General features: G+C 46.3%; 1 protein-coding gene across 23 annotated transcripts in view; it reads right to left on the minus strand.

The window, feature by feature from the left end:
- The window catches only part of PUM1 (pumilio RNA binding family member 1), a 1,043,345-nt gene that overhangs the window by 582,705 nt on the left and 443,850 nt on the right, over window positions 1–16,790 (minus strand). For all 23 annotated transcript variants that reach the window (XM_086956835.1, XM_086956828.1, XM_086956827.1 and 20 more), the window contains one exon: window positions 3,500–3,767. In XM_086956835.1, the coding sequence (XP_086812961.1) occupies window positions 3,500–3,767 (268 nt within the window). The remainder of the gene's footprint in view (window positions 1–3,499; window positions 3,768–16,790) is intronic.

Here is a 16,790-nt window from a genome sequence, read left to right on the forward strand (position 1 = left end):
AAGGGGGCGTGTCCACGCTCCTGGCGGCGGGAAGCGGGCGCAGGGGACACCAGAGCAGGGGGGGGGGGGGGGGGGGGGGCGGGGCAAAACACAGGCAGGCAGGGGAACAGAAATACAAGGGAATTACAGAATTACAGGAGAAACACTTGAGAACCGAAAGACAGCAGAAGCAGGGAATTACAGAAATACAAGGGAATTACCAAATTACAGGGGAACACTTGAGAACCGAAAGACAACAGAAGCAGCACAAAGGCAGGTCGGGAGGGCAGGCGGGGAGGCGGGAGGGCTCAGCGAGGCTGAGAGCTGTGGCAGGCGGGGGCACACGCGACAGCTGGTGGCCGTGCGGCACAGGGGTGTCCTAAGGATAGGTCACACTCACCTGTGCCGCACGGTCGCCATTTATGGCCAAGTGCAGGGAGGACGGAGCAGCTGGGAGGCGGGAGCGGGGAGGAAGGGGGCGTGTCCACGCTCCTGGCGGCGGGAGGCGGGCACAGGGGACACCAGAGCAGGGGGGGGGCGGAAAAACGGCAAAAAACAGGCAGGCAGGGGAACAGAAATACAAGGGAATTACAGAATTACAGGGGAAACACTTGAGAACCGAAAGACAGCAGAAGCAGCACAACGGCAGGTCAGGCGGGGAGGCGGGAGGGCTCAGCGAGGCTGAGAGCTGTGGCAGGCGGGGGCACACGCGACAGCTGGTGGCCGTGCGGAGCGGGGGTGCCCTAAGGATAGGTCACACCTTTTGTGAGGGCAGTAACTTAGTAGAGGTTTGTTGTCCACCTCTTTGTGGCTGACCGCAGCCACGGGGATGCCCTCGAAAGGATGCTCTCCTTGGTATTGACAGCTTTGTTGATGTCCCTGTTGGGTGTCCTGGTTTCCAGCTTGGTATGTTTGTTGGTAACCTTGATGTGAGGTAGCAGGTTGGTGTGTACCTCTCCCCGCTGGTCTCTTTGGTGTGCCTCTACGCATGCCTATGAACTGTAGACCCCCCATGGATCTTGCAGTTTTGTGGTCTTTTTTAGTTGATTTAGCTTTTAATCAACCACACTTCCAAAAATGTGCACCCCATTGAATGGATAGCTAATGATGTTGCTTTGCACATCTGGCTTGAAGCCTGAGATTGTAAGCCTTGAGTTTCTCCTTTCTGTGATGCCAATCAGCATTTGCCTGAAAGATGTTTCAGCAGCATCGAGGGCTGATTTTAAACATGTATTTGCAATGTTTTTACCCTCTTCTACCAGGTGGCTAGCTCTTCTTTGGAATTGTTCTGGTAGATTTTTTAACAATTCTCCTACCTCCTCCCAATGTTGGTAAGCATGCCTGTTGAACAATGCATTTGAATTAGCTATGCGCCATTGATTAGCTGGCCTTCTTTCCACCTTCCTTCCTACGAGCTCCATCCTCTTACTTTCGTTGTCTGGAGGTGGTCCCAATGTAGTTAGTACATTTGCTCTTTTTCTTGCTGTTGAGACAATGATCGAGTCAGCTGACACTGATCCTCCTGATTTATCTAGAGTCTTTAGAGGAGTATTTATACTTCTTTCCTGCCCTTTGTGTTATAGCCTTGCATGTAGCAGGCTCTTTGAATGCCTCTTTCCCCTGGTCTAATACACTTGGCAGCATTGGGAGGAATTGATTTCTAGATTGTATAGGCATCAGTGTCTCTTAATAAAAACAAGATTGTAGATTTTTCGAGGACCTTTGCCATTCCGGAGTCCTTATCCAAGGATCCTACGGCCTGTTTTTGTTTGGATGCAGCTGCGGTCGCCGAATGCTTCGACACCGAGGATCCCTTTGTAGGTTCTGAGTCTGATTTTCAAGAATCTTCTAATTTTTTCGAAGTCGACGACTCTTACCTCCTCGAAGTCTTCTTCTCTACCTCCACGACCAAAACATCTGTCCTTGTCGCCTTCTGGCCCTTCGGCCACATTATTTCCTCCTCACTGGAGAGGCCCAGGTCTCGCAGCGATGGCGGTGGTCCTTGGCCTTGCATGTTATAGTTGGCTCAGCGCTGCCTTTCTATCACCCTCAATGTCTTTGGGGTGAAGAGGGAGCAAGCATTACAGTCTTGTCGCACTGAAGGTGCAGCGGCAGGCACAGGTTGCAGACTGGGTGCTGATCCTTCTGAGCATAATTGTGGTGGCAAATTAAAAAACTTGAACAGCGTCTTGACCATTACCGGGTACTTGGAGCCCCCTGCATGCGCATTTCTCAGTTCGTCGAAGATCTTTTTTTCTCCCATTGTCGTACTGCGGTGGCCTTTGAGAGTTGAAAGTGAAGACACCGTCCTACCGATGTTTTTCATTTTTCCTCGATTCTTCTCTTCAATCTTTGGAGCTCCTTCTGTATCAATCCAGACCCAGCGGCAGAAAAAAAGAATCTGAAGATGGCTACCAAAGGTGGGAGTTTCCGGAGAAAGCCAGTCGACGTCACAGAAGGGCACCAAATGGTACTATGTCGACACCCACCAACAACAACAACAAAAAATAAGAGAAAAGAAGAAATACTACAAATCCGGACCCAACCACTAGATGGTGGAATAAAGCACAGCATAGTGAATCCAGAAAAGACTCACGCTGCAAAACAGCAATTCTCATACCAAACGTGGCATCAGCCAATCAAACAAGCACTGAAGCACTACTCAAAATTAGAATACAAGCAACAGAAAGTGGTCAGATTTTCTTCAGGGAAGAGTGCTGTTAGCACTTTCTATCCTCCCATCCATATAGATACCAGCAACCTAATTAGTTGCCTTTTGACGAGGTTCACATATGTGACTCAGGGTAGCAAAAAATAGCAGATAGTAAAAAAATAATAATAATAATAAAATCCCACTTTGACCCCAGATTTTAACTCTAAATAAGCAGAGAAAATAATTTAATGGAACCTTGTTTGCAACACTTTGTTAAGAGGTGAAAGAGTAAAGGTGTCTCATTTGAATGACACATTTAAACAACAATAATTAACTTTCTATATTGTTGTAACTAGTAGTATATTAACGAAAGAAAAACTGTCAAAAATGTTTTAAAATATACTCCATGCAAACATAGGAGGACTGTCACTGGAGCACGGCCAGTGCAACCTCTCAACTGTTGCAGAAAGTATGTGGGATTTATAAATGAACCCCATGGACTGAAAATAACAAAGGGTGGAATGCAAATGGACAAAAATGGCCACAGTTCCTCAAACTAGTCAGTACCACAAAGCTGGCAATTGTGGTCATGTTACTTACAGTGTGTGTATCGAACATCAAGGCATGTGGACAACTCTGAGCCATACCAGAAGGGGGGACTTAAAAATTAAACTGGGGCACAGAGAGCACTTCATGGGGGAGGAGGGGGAAGGCGGAGAACGAGCATGAAAAAGTAGCACTCTAGCATTCATACAACTAATTGTAAACTAATATGACTATTTACAGTACAGAGGTGAAACATGCAATATATTAACTATGCTCCAATGAAGATGCAAGTCAAGCAGAGTTCTAATGAAAATAGAATACCTGTTGTTGAGAATTGTAATCGAAAAGGCCCACAGTGGCAGAAGCCGAATCCACAGACACTTGGTTTCCAGAGTAATCAAACTGTAACGGTTCCATTCCAACATGTTCCATGTGGTCCATTGGGACGTTCTGGGACTCCATGCTGGAAAAATCTTCCACAGCCTTCACACCATTATTGCTGCTCATCTGAGGCAGGCCCTCTGATCCATTCTGGTTTGCACCCAACAGATCCACTTCGTTAGAGTTCTGACAATTACCAGGAGTACGGCTGAGAAAGGAAATTGTGAAAAATATGTTTGCATAATCAAATTAAATATTTCAATCCGGCTGTACGTTTACTTTTCGTAACAAGTCACACTGTGAGCCATTGCTACAGAACACTGTCTAAAACATCACTTCAATCAATTTACACATTTAAATAGCACACTAACGGGCTAAATCATGGCAGGAACTTCTGTCGATTGCATGTGAAAAGAGATCTGGATCTATAAATATTTGAAGCATACAACCAAATTGTCAGTAAAAATGAAATTAAGGTTAAGCCAACCAACAATTTATGCTACCAAAAATGTGCGTAATTAGTGCTAGTTTTAGGGAAGATGATACACTAGTCATAATGCAATTGCATAAAAGACATCTGTTGGCAACAAAGGAGCAGCTAAGCGGCTCAGAGTCTCTCGCATGCTTTTAATAAAAAAAGAAAAATCTTAGTTTTAAATAGCGCAAACTTGACCGGAAGGTATCAGACAGCTTTACATGAGCACCAATTGCGTTACAGATGGACACATTCATTTTTGTTGGCCACGGGGAGATTACGTGATTTGCTCAGAATCACAGGATGGTGAGCGTCCCTGCAGAGACTCGAACCCAGATCCCCAGCTTCGAGGTCGACTGCTGTAAAGCAACATCCTCTCCCCAAGTTATCTTCCCAAGTTACAAACATGTTCACTAATCCAGAGCATCAGAAAAATAATGCAATTCTTTAACAGATCTTGCTAAAATCACAAAACACAAGACTGAATCAGATATCATGTAATCAGTGACCTATTTTTTATTTTTCCTGTCACTCACATCTGCAATGCAAAAGAATTAAAGGTATCTTGCAGTGATCGGAAGACAAAGGATCTTACACAATTAGCACTAGGAAATCACTAATATTATTATTAGCTGCCAACCTAAAGAGATGTCAATATGCAACGTAGAATGTGGAAGAGTGCTAAGAATCAGCAAGAAATGAAGACCTTGATGGACGATTTGCCAACCAGCTGGAAAACATTTCCAATTTGTCTGTTTAGCACCACTTTGAGGGTCTGCTGACAACTCTCTAATTCCTCCCAATGTCTGGTAAGGATGAAGGTGACAGATCCATTACCAAAGGTATGCCAATTGTTTTAGCCATATACTTAAGTAGTGATAACAATTTAACATCAAGCGCACATCTCAAATACCTGGCTACCAATTAGCAACAGGTCACCAAGATCAAGAGAAAAATAGCAACGTTTCCAGCAAACTTATCTATACACATGGTATGCTACAAAGGTTTTTAACAGTATCAAACTCATTTTATTTTTACCTTTACCAACAGAACCCATAAATGAAATATTTAAAAATCTTTACCAACTGTATACACACAACCATACAATAAATCAATGGAAATACCAGAACCATATGAAAAGGGCATCCACGTGAAGAAAGTGCTTCTGATCCTTGATAATGGTAGGGGGTCATATTAGTTGAAAAAAATATTCCCTTAAAGGTTACAGTGAAAAAAGCCAGAAGGAAGTACACTAGCACTTACAGAAAGGTAAGTTATAAACTTTTTAAAATAATGGTCAGTAAGGGAAAGTTAGCGTGCACAACCGTGTATAACAAGGAGCATCGTAAGAAGCATATTCGGACAGTCACTGTTCCCTGCAATTCTAAGTCAAATGGCTTACTTATGCGCCGTCACTAGAAGTCTACATTTATATTTTTAAACTTGAAAGGGCTTAGGGCCCGCCTCCTCCTGCTCCTCGTTGGTCAGCGGGTTCACTTCCTCTTCGGGAGTTTGTCCCTTCAATGGAGTATGGACCAAGTACTGATTACATTCTTTATAGAAGTTTTTCCGCTGCTCATGCTTGGACTGAGGTACTGTTTAATTGCTTCCTTTGTCATCACTTCCTCATAAGTGTTGATTGCCCCCGTTTCCCTCCCACTCCCATTGTTACTGTCCTCCCATCTTCTTGTTTGAACTCCCTCTCACGCTGCTTGCCCCATGTCCCTGCAGACCACTCCCTTCCGTTGTCAGTGTAGGCCCCACCCACCATAAGAAAAAAAGGCGCTATGAGACTGCCCTACTCACATCAAAATGGCAAGCTTGAGGTCCATTGGGCACAGACAAGTCAATATTGGCTACATTCATTACGTTTTCCAAGGTGTGTGGGTTTCTTGCACATTGGGAATATGATTATTTGAGGCAGGAGGCTGTGCTTTATGAAGTTACCTTTGAATATTTAGGAGAGAAGGTGTTCTAGTATGGGAAGGATTCTATGTAAATGACAAAACGGGGGGGGGGGTAATTTTGGGGGTGCTAGGAGCAACCGTGCATCTGACTAGTTACTGCGTTTCATTTTATGTGCTTAAGGGTGTATTGGCTAACAATAGCAATTGGTTTCTATAATGCACCCTGCCACAGTATACAAACTGCACAGTGCTGCAAGAGACCGGAACCCTTGTTGCACAGTGTGGGCTCTGAGGGGTTGGGGTCAAAAGGGGCAGGTTGTTAGAATAGCTTCTTATGCAGCACCAGGATTAAGTGCCACTTTCGTGGCGCAGTACAGGCAGCAAGGTGTCCCTCTGGAAGTCAACACATGGCACCAGGAGTGACTGACAGGGTGAACTGATGGGTGTCAGCCTGGTGCACAGTAGAGCGTAGAAAGTATCCTTTTTTTAAACTCATGCATACTCCCATCTACAGCTGTAACCTTGCACACAAACAAACAAAAATCATTTACCTGGACCACTCTACTGCCAACTACCTTGGCACGACCTCTGCCTCTTTCTAACCTCCAAGTACAGAAAAAAGTGATGAATGGAATCTTTGAATTCATGTCAGTCACTGATCAATACTCAGGTCGCATTCCAATCCATAGTTATTTTGCACAACATGCTACCACGGTTTAACCAAGCTATATGCAATTCAGTCTTGACCCTGACCCAATGGAAACAGTCCAGCCCAAACTGCCAAGCCCCTCCCTGAACAGGACCACAAGCAACACATGACAGATTTCGCCCTAGTTATGGCCTCATCATCTGGGTACAGCTTGGTTCCAGTGACAGTGTTGTTGGGGCATACGTCTGGGCATACTCATCCCACTTACAGGAAAGTACACAAAAAAAGTAATGGAGAGAATGCTTGAATTAATCTCAGCCACTGATAAGTGGATTCAGCCTGAGAACAAAACCAAGGAAGAGATTATGGACTGTATATACTTAGAACAGTTTATGGAAGCGTTACTGTATGGAACCCAAAGGTGGCTGAAACAACATGCAGGGTTAACACCGGCTCAGGCAATCGAAATGGCGTCTACGTATACTAGAGCCCAACCAAAGATTCACCCCTGGGAGACTGAGAAATCAAAACCGGCAATCAAACAAAATAGAAAGAAGAGGGAAGCCTGTACCAGAGCCCGTAAAGCCAAAGCCACCCCGGGTTGACTTCCCTGTAGTGAGGGGATCCCAGTGTTTCGATTGTGGAGAGTGGGGACATATAGCTGGGATGTGCCCGAAAAGAAATCCACTGAAGAACCTATGGAAGTGGGCTACGCACCTAGAGCCGACATGTACACGGCCGAAATGGGACCTTCTTTTTATGTAAGAGTCAGGGTGAACCAAAAGTGGGTTAGGGCGCTACTGGATTCGGGGTGCCGACAGTCGGTGCTACAAAAGTCCTTGGTTTTACCCCATCAGTAGGTAACGGGATCCCAGGTCTTTATTCGGTGTGTACATGGGGACGTAAAGCCCTATGACGTGGCGGAATTGGTGATCCATCCAGTAGGTAGGAGTCCCTGTAAGGTGAGGGTAGGGGCTATAGAGACTCTTCTAGAAGACTTGATACTCTGGGTAGACAACCCCGACTTCCTGGTTATGTTCTCTAAACAGACCCAGAAAGTTACAGCTAATACTCTCTTGACCGCCGAACCATGGGCCCTGGATCGGAACTTTAGGTTCGCCCACCAAACAATGCCACACTCTTCAATGCTTGGGAGGCGGCCCACTTAGGTCAGGGGAATCCACTTACACCATATCCCCGGTTTATCATAGAAAATGACTTATTGTACAGAGAAGGAAAGAAAGGTGACCCCAAACAGCTGGTAGTCCCTAAAGAGTTTCGGGAGCAAGTGCTTTACTATGCACATACCCACTTGACGGCATATCACATTGGGGCTGAAAAAACACTGCAAAACATATTGAAGTGTTTTTTTTGGCCTGGCCTGTATAAAGAAGCAACCACCTTTTGCAGAACATGTGAGGTTTGCCAGAAGAAAAACCTACAGAGACCCCCGGCTGTTCCCTTACAGCAGATGCCAAAAATAGGACAACTATTCGAACGGGTGGGTATGGACCTCATTGGACCTCTCACCCGTACTTTCAAAGGAAATACCTACGCCCTAGTAATCGTTGATTACGCAACCCGCTTTCCAGAAGCTTTTGCCTTAAAATCACCAACTACCAAGAACGTGGCAGAAACATTTCTAGAGTTATTTTCTAGGTTAGGCTTTCCCAAGGAGATTATAACGGACCAAGGGACACCCTTTATGTCCAAATTGATGGGAGAAGTCACCAAATCCCTGAACATACAGCAAATACGAACGTCTGCATATCACCCGCAGACTGACGGTTGAGCGATAGAATCGAACCCTAAAAACCACCCTGAGGAAAATGTTGTCTATAGAAAACCAAGACTGGTACCGTTTGCTCCCCTTGGCTTTATATGTGCTACGAGCCCAAGTCCAGAGTTCCACCGGTTATTCTGCCTTTGAACTCCTCTATGGGAGACAGCCCAGGTTTCTTCTAGAAATAACTCGGGATGCCTGGGAAAAAGAGGAACAGGAGGAACCTAGGTCCCTCCTAGAGTATACTCAGTCATTACGCAGTAAAATAGGAAAACTAAGAGATCTTGCATATTCCAACCTTGAACGTAGCCAGATAAGACCGAAAAAGAATTATGACCAAGGGAAGAGGTGGAGAAAACTGAATTTAGGGACTGGGCGTTGGTGTTGATGCCAACCCCAGCTCAAATTCCAGAGAGAACGGAAAGGTCCTTACCAGGTGGTGGAGGTACTCGGAACCACGACTTACCGACTCCGGATATCCCCTGCCAGAAAACAATGTTTTCATATAAACAAGTTAAAAAAGTGGATCGGACCTATTCCTCAGAGTGCACACTTCAGTTTACCATCCCCTGTAAATGTCTCTACCCTAGCAGAACTTCCTATAAATGAAGAGTTGAGTGCCGCCAGAAAACAGGAACTACTTGAGACCCTACAACCCTTTGCTGATCTGTTCTCGGATCAACCAGGGTGTACTCCCCTGATCGACCATAGGATAGACACAGAGCCTGGAAAGATGGCAAAGTTACGACCCTATAGGATTGCAGCTGCTAGGAGAGAGGCTCTAAGGAAAGAGGTACAAGACATGCTACATTTGGGAGTAATCAGACCGTCCCGGAGCAGTTGGTCCTCCCCTATTGTAATGGTGCCAAAACCGGATGGCTCCACGAGGTTCTGCATGGACTTTAGAGCCCTCAATGCCATTTCCTCATTTGATGCATACCCCATCCCTAGGGTAGATGAGTTGATTGAGCGCATTGGTGATGCCTGTTTCATAACAATATTAGACCTAACGAAAGGCTATTGGCAAGTACCCTTAAGAGAAGAAGACAGACATAAAATAGCCTTCTCTACTGATGAAGGGCTCTTTGAGTTTAATGTGTTGCCATTCGGGCTCCATGGGGCACCGGCCACGTTTCAAAGGTTAATGCACAAGACCCTTCTTCCTTTTAGAGGGTTCTGCTCGGTGTATCTGGATGACATCGTGATATTCAGCGACTCCTTGCAGACTCATCTAAAACATCTACAAACCATACTGCAAGCCTTAAGAGATGCTGGGTTGCACATCAATGCTAAGAAATCACGTTCTGCCTACACAAAGGTCAAATACTTGGGGTACATGTTAGGTGAGGGAGCTATAGCACCACAAGAAGGAAAGGTGAAAGCCATACAAAATACTCCCGTTCCCAGTACCAAGAAAGAACTGAGGGCATTTCTAGGCCTTATAGGCTATTATTGTAGATTTCTCGCCAATTTTGCAGAGTTGGCTACTCCGTTGACTAATCTCCTTCAGAAAGGAGTAAGCCCAAAACAAATACAAAACCCCCCAGAGGAGGCCAAAGTGGCATTTAAAAAACTGAAAGATGCCCTCACCACCAGTCCTATCTTAATAGCACCAGATTTTGACAAGCCTTTTTTCGTTGCTACAGACGCCTCGGACAAAGGAATTGGGTCAGTCCTTTCTCAAATCGGGAAAGACGGACTTGAACACCCACTCTTGTACATTAGCCGGAAACTGCACCCCAGAGAGACAAAATATCCAACCATTGAACGTGAGTGTTTAGCAATTCGCTGGGCTGTTGAAAAACTTAAATACTATCTCGAAGGAAAACACTTCACCTTGTTTACGGACCATGCTCCACTACAGTGGATGTACAGGCAGAAGTCTCACAATCAGAGTCCTGAGGTGGTTCCTCTTTTTGCAACTCTACTCATTCACCATACAACATAAAAAAGGCAGAGACCATGGCAATGCCGACTTTCTTTCTAGACTATGTACTCTCCCCGAACGGGAGAATCTTAGGGGGGAGGAGTGTAGCGGGGTGGCAGGGACCGACACTAATTGGTGGTCTGTTAACAATGACCACTCCAGTGACCACTCCTCTCTTTCGTCGTATCAGGAACCATGGGGAGCAGAGTCAGAGGCGTGGTGGAGGCAAGTTCAAGAACTGTTCCTTTAAGGACGCTGAGGAGGAGAGGAACTACACACCCCATTCTGACGCGCTGTTTTGCCAAGCAAGCCCATTGGAGGAATCGTACACGCCCCCATCTCACGTGTTAGGAGGAGCGGTGAAAAGGGAGGAAGCCAAGGGGGAGGCGTGTCTCGACACCTGGAGGAAGAGAGGAGAGCGAAGGGAGACCGCAGAGGATGGAGAAGGATTCACCGAAGAAACCTCAGACGATCGGAGAACAGGAGTACCTGTGCCTGCAGGCCACCGTTCTCAAGCACCGCCCAGCCACACCCACGGAGGAGTGTGGCTCACACAGGTGCATGAGCGGGTAGCAGGGTGGCTTGGACTGCGCGGAAACGCTGTGTAAATAGTGTAAACTATCCCCAACCTCTTTCCTTTTCTAAACCCCAACCCGCTCCCTCCCTACCAAACGAACCTTCACTTACCCTACCCCAAAACGAGTTTAAATACGAGCACTAAAAGGCACCGGTGTCCTCACTTCCCGACGGGTCCTAAGGGTTATAGCACGTTTGCAGAGTTGAGTCTAAAAGCCTTTCTTTCTCTCCCCGCATGTGGCGTTTGGGACCCGGCCCGAGACAAGAGCCTGGAACACCCCGAAGAAGAAAGAAGGCGGACCAGTCCTCACCGATTTCGTGCCCTTGCGGATACTTTGGACCCGGCTACTTTAGCACGTGAAAGACTCAAAAAAAGAAAAAAACTTTTATAAAAATAAAACTCTATTTACCTAGTCCCGCTGTGTGTGTCCCTCCTTCTGAACCGCAACAAAAGGTAACTCGCTTTGCCCAGGATCACAGAGTGCTGTCAAATGGCAGACCTGGGATTAGACGCCAGTCCTGCAATGGCATTGTAGTCCTGAGTAGCACATTTCCGCCATAACCCAAGAACATGTTGCAGCTAATACAGTTAAAAAAAAACTGCACAAAATATTTAAACAATGATCAGGTATCGCCTCTTTCCTGGAGACAGACAGATGTTATCAGCAAATCTTTACTTGCAGAACTGCAGTTTGGCCAAGAGAGATTCCTGGATAGCTTACCATTCACTCTCACTGGCGTAAGCACAAACAATCAACGCCAAAGCCAATAGGTATCACCTATGCGAGATCTATTTATTTGTTTTGTCAATTTTTTAATGTTTTTTTTTTAGAATGGTTGCAGTGCACATTGGCTGAAAGTATAAATTAGTGGTCTTTAAACTTCTTCATGCTGCGCCCCCCCTTTTAAAAACAAAATAAAATGCTCGCCCCCCCCCCCCCCTCAAGCTTCTGAAATAAACATTTAAACCTTGCAGTTAAGCTCTGTTACCCCTTTTTAGGTGTTGCTGAGGGAATCAGCGCCTGCGCTGCTCGCTTTCGAAATGTATTGTCATCGGTTTTGCTTTAGAAGCAGGGTGGAAGCTCCACCCATGCTTTTCATTGGCGTGCATCAAAAACGCTCGCTTTTGATTGCAAGGGAGGCATGTTTGTTCCTTCCCTGTCTCCTGTTTGCCACGCCTGCCCGGACTGGAGACTCTGCACGCGCACAGCGTTTCTTTTGCTCGTGGCGTCTCTTCCGTCTTGGTGTGTACCTACACCACACTGACTTGTTACTAACTGACATGAGGTGCGGAAGATGACGTTAGACCGCACAAATCTGATCAAAAACATGGTGGCTCTCAACATGGAGATTGTCAGCAATAAGATATACTGGTCGGACCGGTCTCAGAAAAAGCTATACAGGTGAGTTTTGACTGGACCGCGAATCGGAAGTGATACCTGTCCTGAACAAAATGTCACTTCTAATGTGTTTGTGTTTAGGTGTAATGTAACTGCTTCATCATCTGCTTTAGCCAGTGGAGGAAAACTGTAAGAGAAGGTTGTAAACAAGCAAATCATGAAATTTATTGAAGAGAACTCTTGCCTCCATTCAACCCAGTCAGGATTCAGAGCAGGATATTCAACTGAATCCGCGGTCCTCTTTTCCATAGAACGCCTGAGACAACTTGTTGATGGAGGGCAGACAGCAGCGTTGGTGTTATTAGACCTTAGTGCAGCATTTGACACCGTGCTGCACTCAACGCTGCTGTCGCGCCTCTCCGACATGGGAATAGAGGGTCCAGCCCTGGAGTGGATAAAATTTTTTCTGGAAAACAGGAGTTTTCAGGTGCATTGCCCTCCTTATAAATCATCTCCTCGTAAGTTGAGGCATGGGGTTCCACAAGGCTCAAGTTTGAGCCCCACGCTGTTCAATATTTATATGGAGCCTTTGGCACATATCGTGGAATCCTATGGTGTGGATATCGTCACATACGCTGACGATACTCAATTAATAATTCAACTTGCCAACAACCAGCCTGAGGAAGCCATTAACTTTTCCAACTGTATGCGGGCTGTGGCAGGATGGATGAACAGCAACTGCCTTCGCCTAAATGGCGATAAAACCGAGTTGTTGGTGGTCGGTAAGTCCCCCTCCACCTGGTCGCAGGACTGGTGGCCTACGGAATTAGGGCCAATCCCCCGCTCAGCAGAGGTTGTTAGAAATTTGGGAATTCTGATCGATGCGGAGCTTTCCTTCAAGCAACAGATTAATAAAATCACTGGAAAATGCTTTGGAATACTGAAAACTCTCCGCAAAGTTCTCGATCTGCTCCCCTTTGGTGCAAGGAAGAAACTTATCCACGCCCTAGTCACGCCACATCTGGATTATGGCAATGCCCTTCTCCTAGGCCTGAGTAAAAAAGGCATTCAACAACTACAGTGTGTCCAAAATGCCGCTGCCCGCCTGGTACTTAACCTTCCACGCAGGGCATCCGGTAAGACGGCATTGCGTAAACTTCATTGGCTCCCTATTGTGGAGCGCATCAAATTTAAGGCACTATGTATGGCTCATCGTATTGCCCAGGGAAAAGGCCCAAACTATCTGCAAAGACTTCTCACCATCCATCGCCCCACTCGAAATCTCAGATCCGCCGCAGTGATGTTATTCCAACTTCCCCGTGTTCACAAGACCAGAATGGGAGGTAGTTCCTTCCGTTTCTTGGCTAGCAAACACTGGAATAGCCTCCCCTTGAACCTTCGGATGGAGCCCTCCGAAACAAGATTCAGACAATATTTAAAAACTTATCTCTTTCCCAAGTAAATAGTATCCTGGTACATTCTGCTTCATCTGGGAGTAGTAGCATTTCAGCGCGGGGACACGCCGTCATATGTGTAACCAGGCGCTTTAAAAATGGTTTTATTATTTTTTTTTTTATTTGCTTTTTATTAATTCTTCCCCGTTCACTCTGGATACCAGTGCCTTCCTAGACAAAGCCAACAACTTCTCACACCACTCCACTGTGATCGATCATGAAATCCAAGGGCACAACGGCATCGCCATGGACTGCATACACGGCAACATGTTCTGTCTCTCTCTCATCCAGGTGTCTCTGCACCTTGCCAGCCCAGGGAAGTCTTTCAATATGCTCGGAGTGCAGGTCACCTTTTATATTGATTTTACTCCATTCTCCCAAAGCTTGTTTCCTGCATCGCAAAGAAGACTGCCTTAGATCCTCTTCAGTACACCACCTTTCCTTCACATATTCTCATACATTGGGCCTTCCCCACAATTGTTGATTTTAGTTATCGTAGTTTGGATGATCTGTCCTTCAATATTTTCGTTTTTTATGTTGTCAAAAATACCATTATTTATTTGGTCAGCATCCCTCTGGCTCTCCGATCGCACATTCTTGGAGGGATAAACTTTTTGCAAGTTAATGTTTTAAAACTAGTGAGGATTGTCATAGGTTTTCTTTTGGAAGTGAGGTGGAAGCTCCACCTCTACTATTCATTGATGCGCCTCACACTTTGTGTTAAATGCGCGCCCTTGATTTGTAGTGAGGCTTTTTGCTCCCCTCCAAGTCTCCTTTCTGGCTCGCCTACCCGGACTGGATATTCTGCACACGCATGGCACCAGTCAGTGCAAGCACGAGCAGTGGCTCTCACTGTTGGCTTTCAGTCCCCGGACAGGATATTGTGCTCGCGCACAGCACCAGTCAGTACAATTCACCATATAAACCAACTGAGGCACAAGGGAAGCGTGATTTGCCCAGGATACCTCAGTCAGTCAGGTGCAGAAGCTAAACTTGAACTGCGAAAGAGCTGGCAAACCGATAAAATTGTGGAAATGTGCTACTTAGTTGCTGATAACCTAACTGGGCTACTAATTTTACAGGCATTGGCTCACTTGGGCAAGCACGTGCCCACCTCAATTATCGCCCTCGCATCACTGTACCTAGTACTGCCCTTGCCTGATTGTGCAGACACGTCACTGCGTCCCGCGTCCTGTGGCGGCAGCAGAGGTGTGCCAACCAACAAACAGGGAGCCAAGCCAGATCCGAGCTGACAGTCGGCTCTGGCTTGAAGTGCCCATGCACGAGCAGAGCTTCGAGCAGATCTAGCATAAAAAGCATGTAACAGTGGCGGTTTTCCCATGGGGGCGTTTGGGCGCCGCCCCCCCTGCTTCCTCGCCGTGCGAGAAGAAGGCAGAAACAAATGGTAGTTATTTATTTATAACTACCATTTGTTTCTGCCTGCCCTTCTCGCACGGCGAGAAAGCAGTCAGCCGAACTTCCTAGTTTCTCGAGCCTCAGGGCAGGGGGGAGTGGCTTGCCCACTGTTCTTAATACTGACTGTTTGGACAGCCTGAGAGGCTGTCCAAACAGACAGTATTAGCAACAGTGGGCACGCCGCTCCCCCAAGCCTCCTCCCACTCTCCGTTCTGCAGGATGCAGACTAGGAGAGAGCGGGAGTCAGCGCGGGAAGCCAAGCTAAGTTTTTTATATTTATAATTATATTGTATTTATATTGTATTTTTAATGCAGTTCGACCACTCCTTATTATAGAAAGTCGAAGCGCCATTGGGGAGATATTCTTGGCGTGTCTGCAGTGGAGAGCCATGCCTGTTCACTGTCTGGCTGGGAGCACCACTGCCTTTCAAGGCAATAATTGCCAAACTGGAAATGCTTGTTTGAAATGTTATTTCTGCGTCACCCACACACACGACACGACACCTTTACTTTTGTTTATAACGAAGCCTTAGCTGCTGAAAGAAAGAATCCAACACTCTTCAGCACTGTTCAGTGGGGCCAAGCAGCCCCACAGAGAATGAGTGACTTACGTCTGTCTGCTATGTCAACCTTTGTATCCACCTCCACGGGCAGTGGACAGACACGTTGCCACCAGTAGGTAAATTCACGTCGCCACACATCCCCACCATGCAGACTGTGTGATCCTGAACAAATTACTCGGCCTCATGCTTCAGTACCCTTGTCTGACCACATTGGGAATGCTCAGAAATGGTCTAAATGGCTGATAAGTAATGCTGCTGGAGTAGCTGGACATTATTAATATTCACCCCTCTGTCGGGGGTGGGGGTTCAGCTGGGGCCTCTTTGCTCTGGAACAGGTCCAAGTGGAATATATTTCCAGCGCACATTCATAAGTACAGGACCGCATCTTGATACGGAGCATGTCTTTAGTTTGATTTCTGCCAAACTCCTTGTAGAACATAGGTCCAATTTAATCAATTGGGCCACTTTTGTGCTGTTGTAGACTTTTGTCCATCACTGAAGAGTCAGGATCCTCAACAGGGTTTAACTCTGCCCTTGAGATGTTACTGATTTTGAAGGTCTGGCACCAGGCGAACCACACACATTTCCTGGGACAAATGCAGACAGTTGACATATGAAGTGGGATTGGGGATGGCAGACATGCAATTTTACTACTGGATATCACAACTCCTGGTAATAAATGACTGGTTGACTGGTGGTTGAAATGAATGACCCAGCATACCGAGCGGAGCTGGCCCTACTGGGGTCAGACATGGTGATGCACTGCCTTTATGGTACCTCGTCCCGGCACATCTTCCAGACTGTACAAGGGAGGTGTTCCATACTGTACAATGGTAGATGTGTTACCCGCAAGTGTCTTGAGAGCTTTATGCTGTGCTGTTGACTGAAATAGACTGGTTGAAGGTGTCGCACATAACACGGGGACATTATACAGCTTTTGTTAGGTCAGCCTTGAGTGGAGAGCGGGTACCAATACAGGACAATAAGATATGGACTTTTCTCCACTTCCAATTTTACGCCACACCAATTTCAAATGTCACCAGCCGCCACTGGCATGTAATGAGCGTCATATTACCTTAACAGGTGGGGCGTTTCACCTTAGAATATCCAGTTACAGGACTTCGGAGAGGGGCATGCTTTA

This window comes from Lissotriton vulgaris, chromosome 2_1, assembly GCF_964263255.1.
Source record: "Lissotriton vulgaris chromosome 2_1, aLisVul1.2, whole genome shotgun sequence".
NCBI classification, from domain to species: domain Eukaryota; kingdom Metazoa; phylum Chordata; class Amphibia; order Caudata; family Salamandridae; genus Lissotriton; species Lissotriton vulgaris.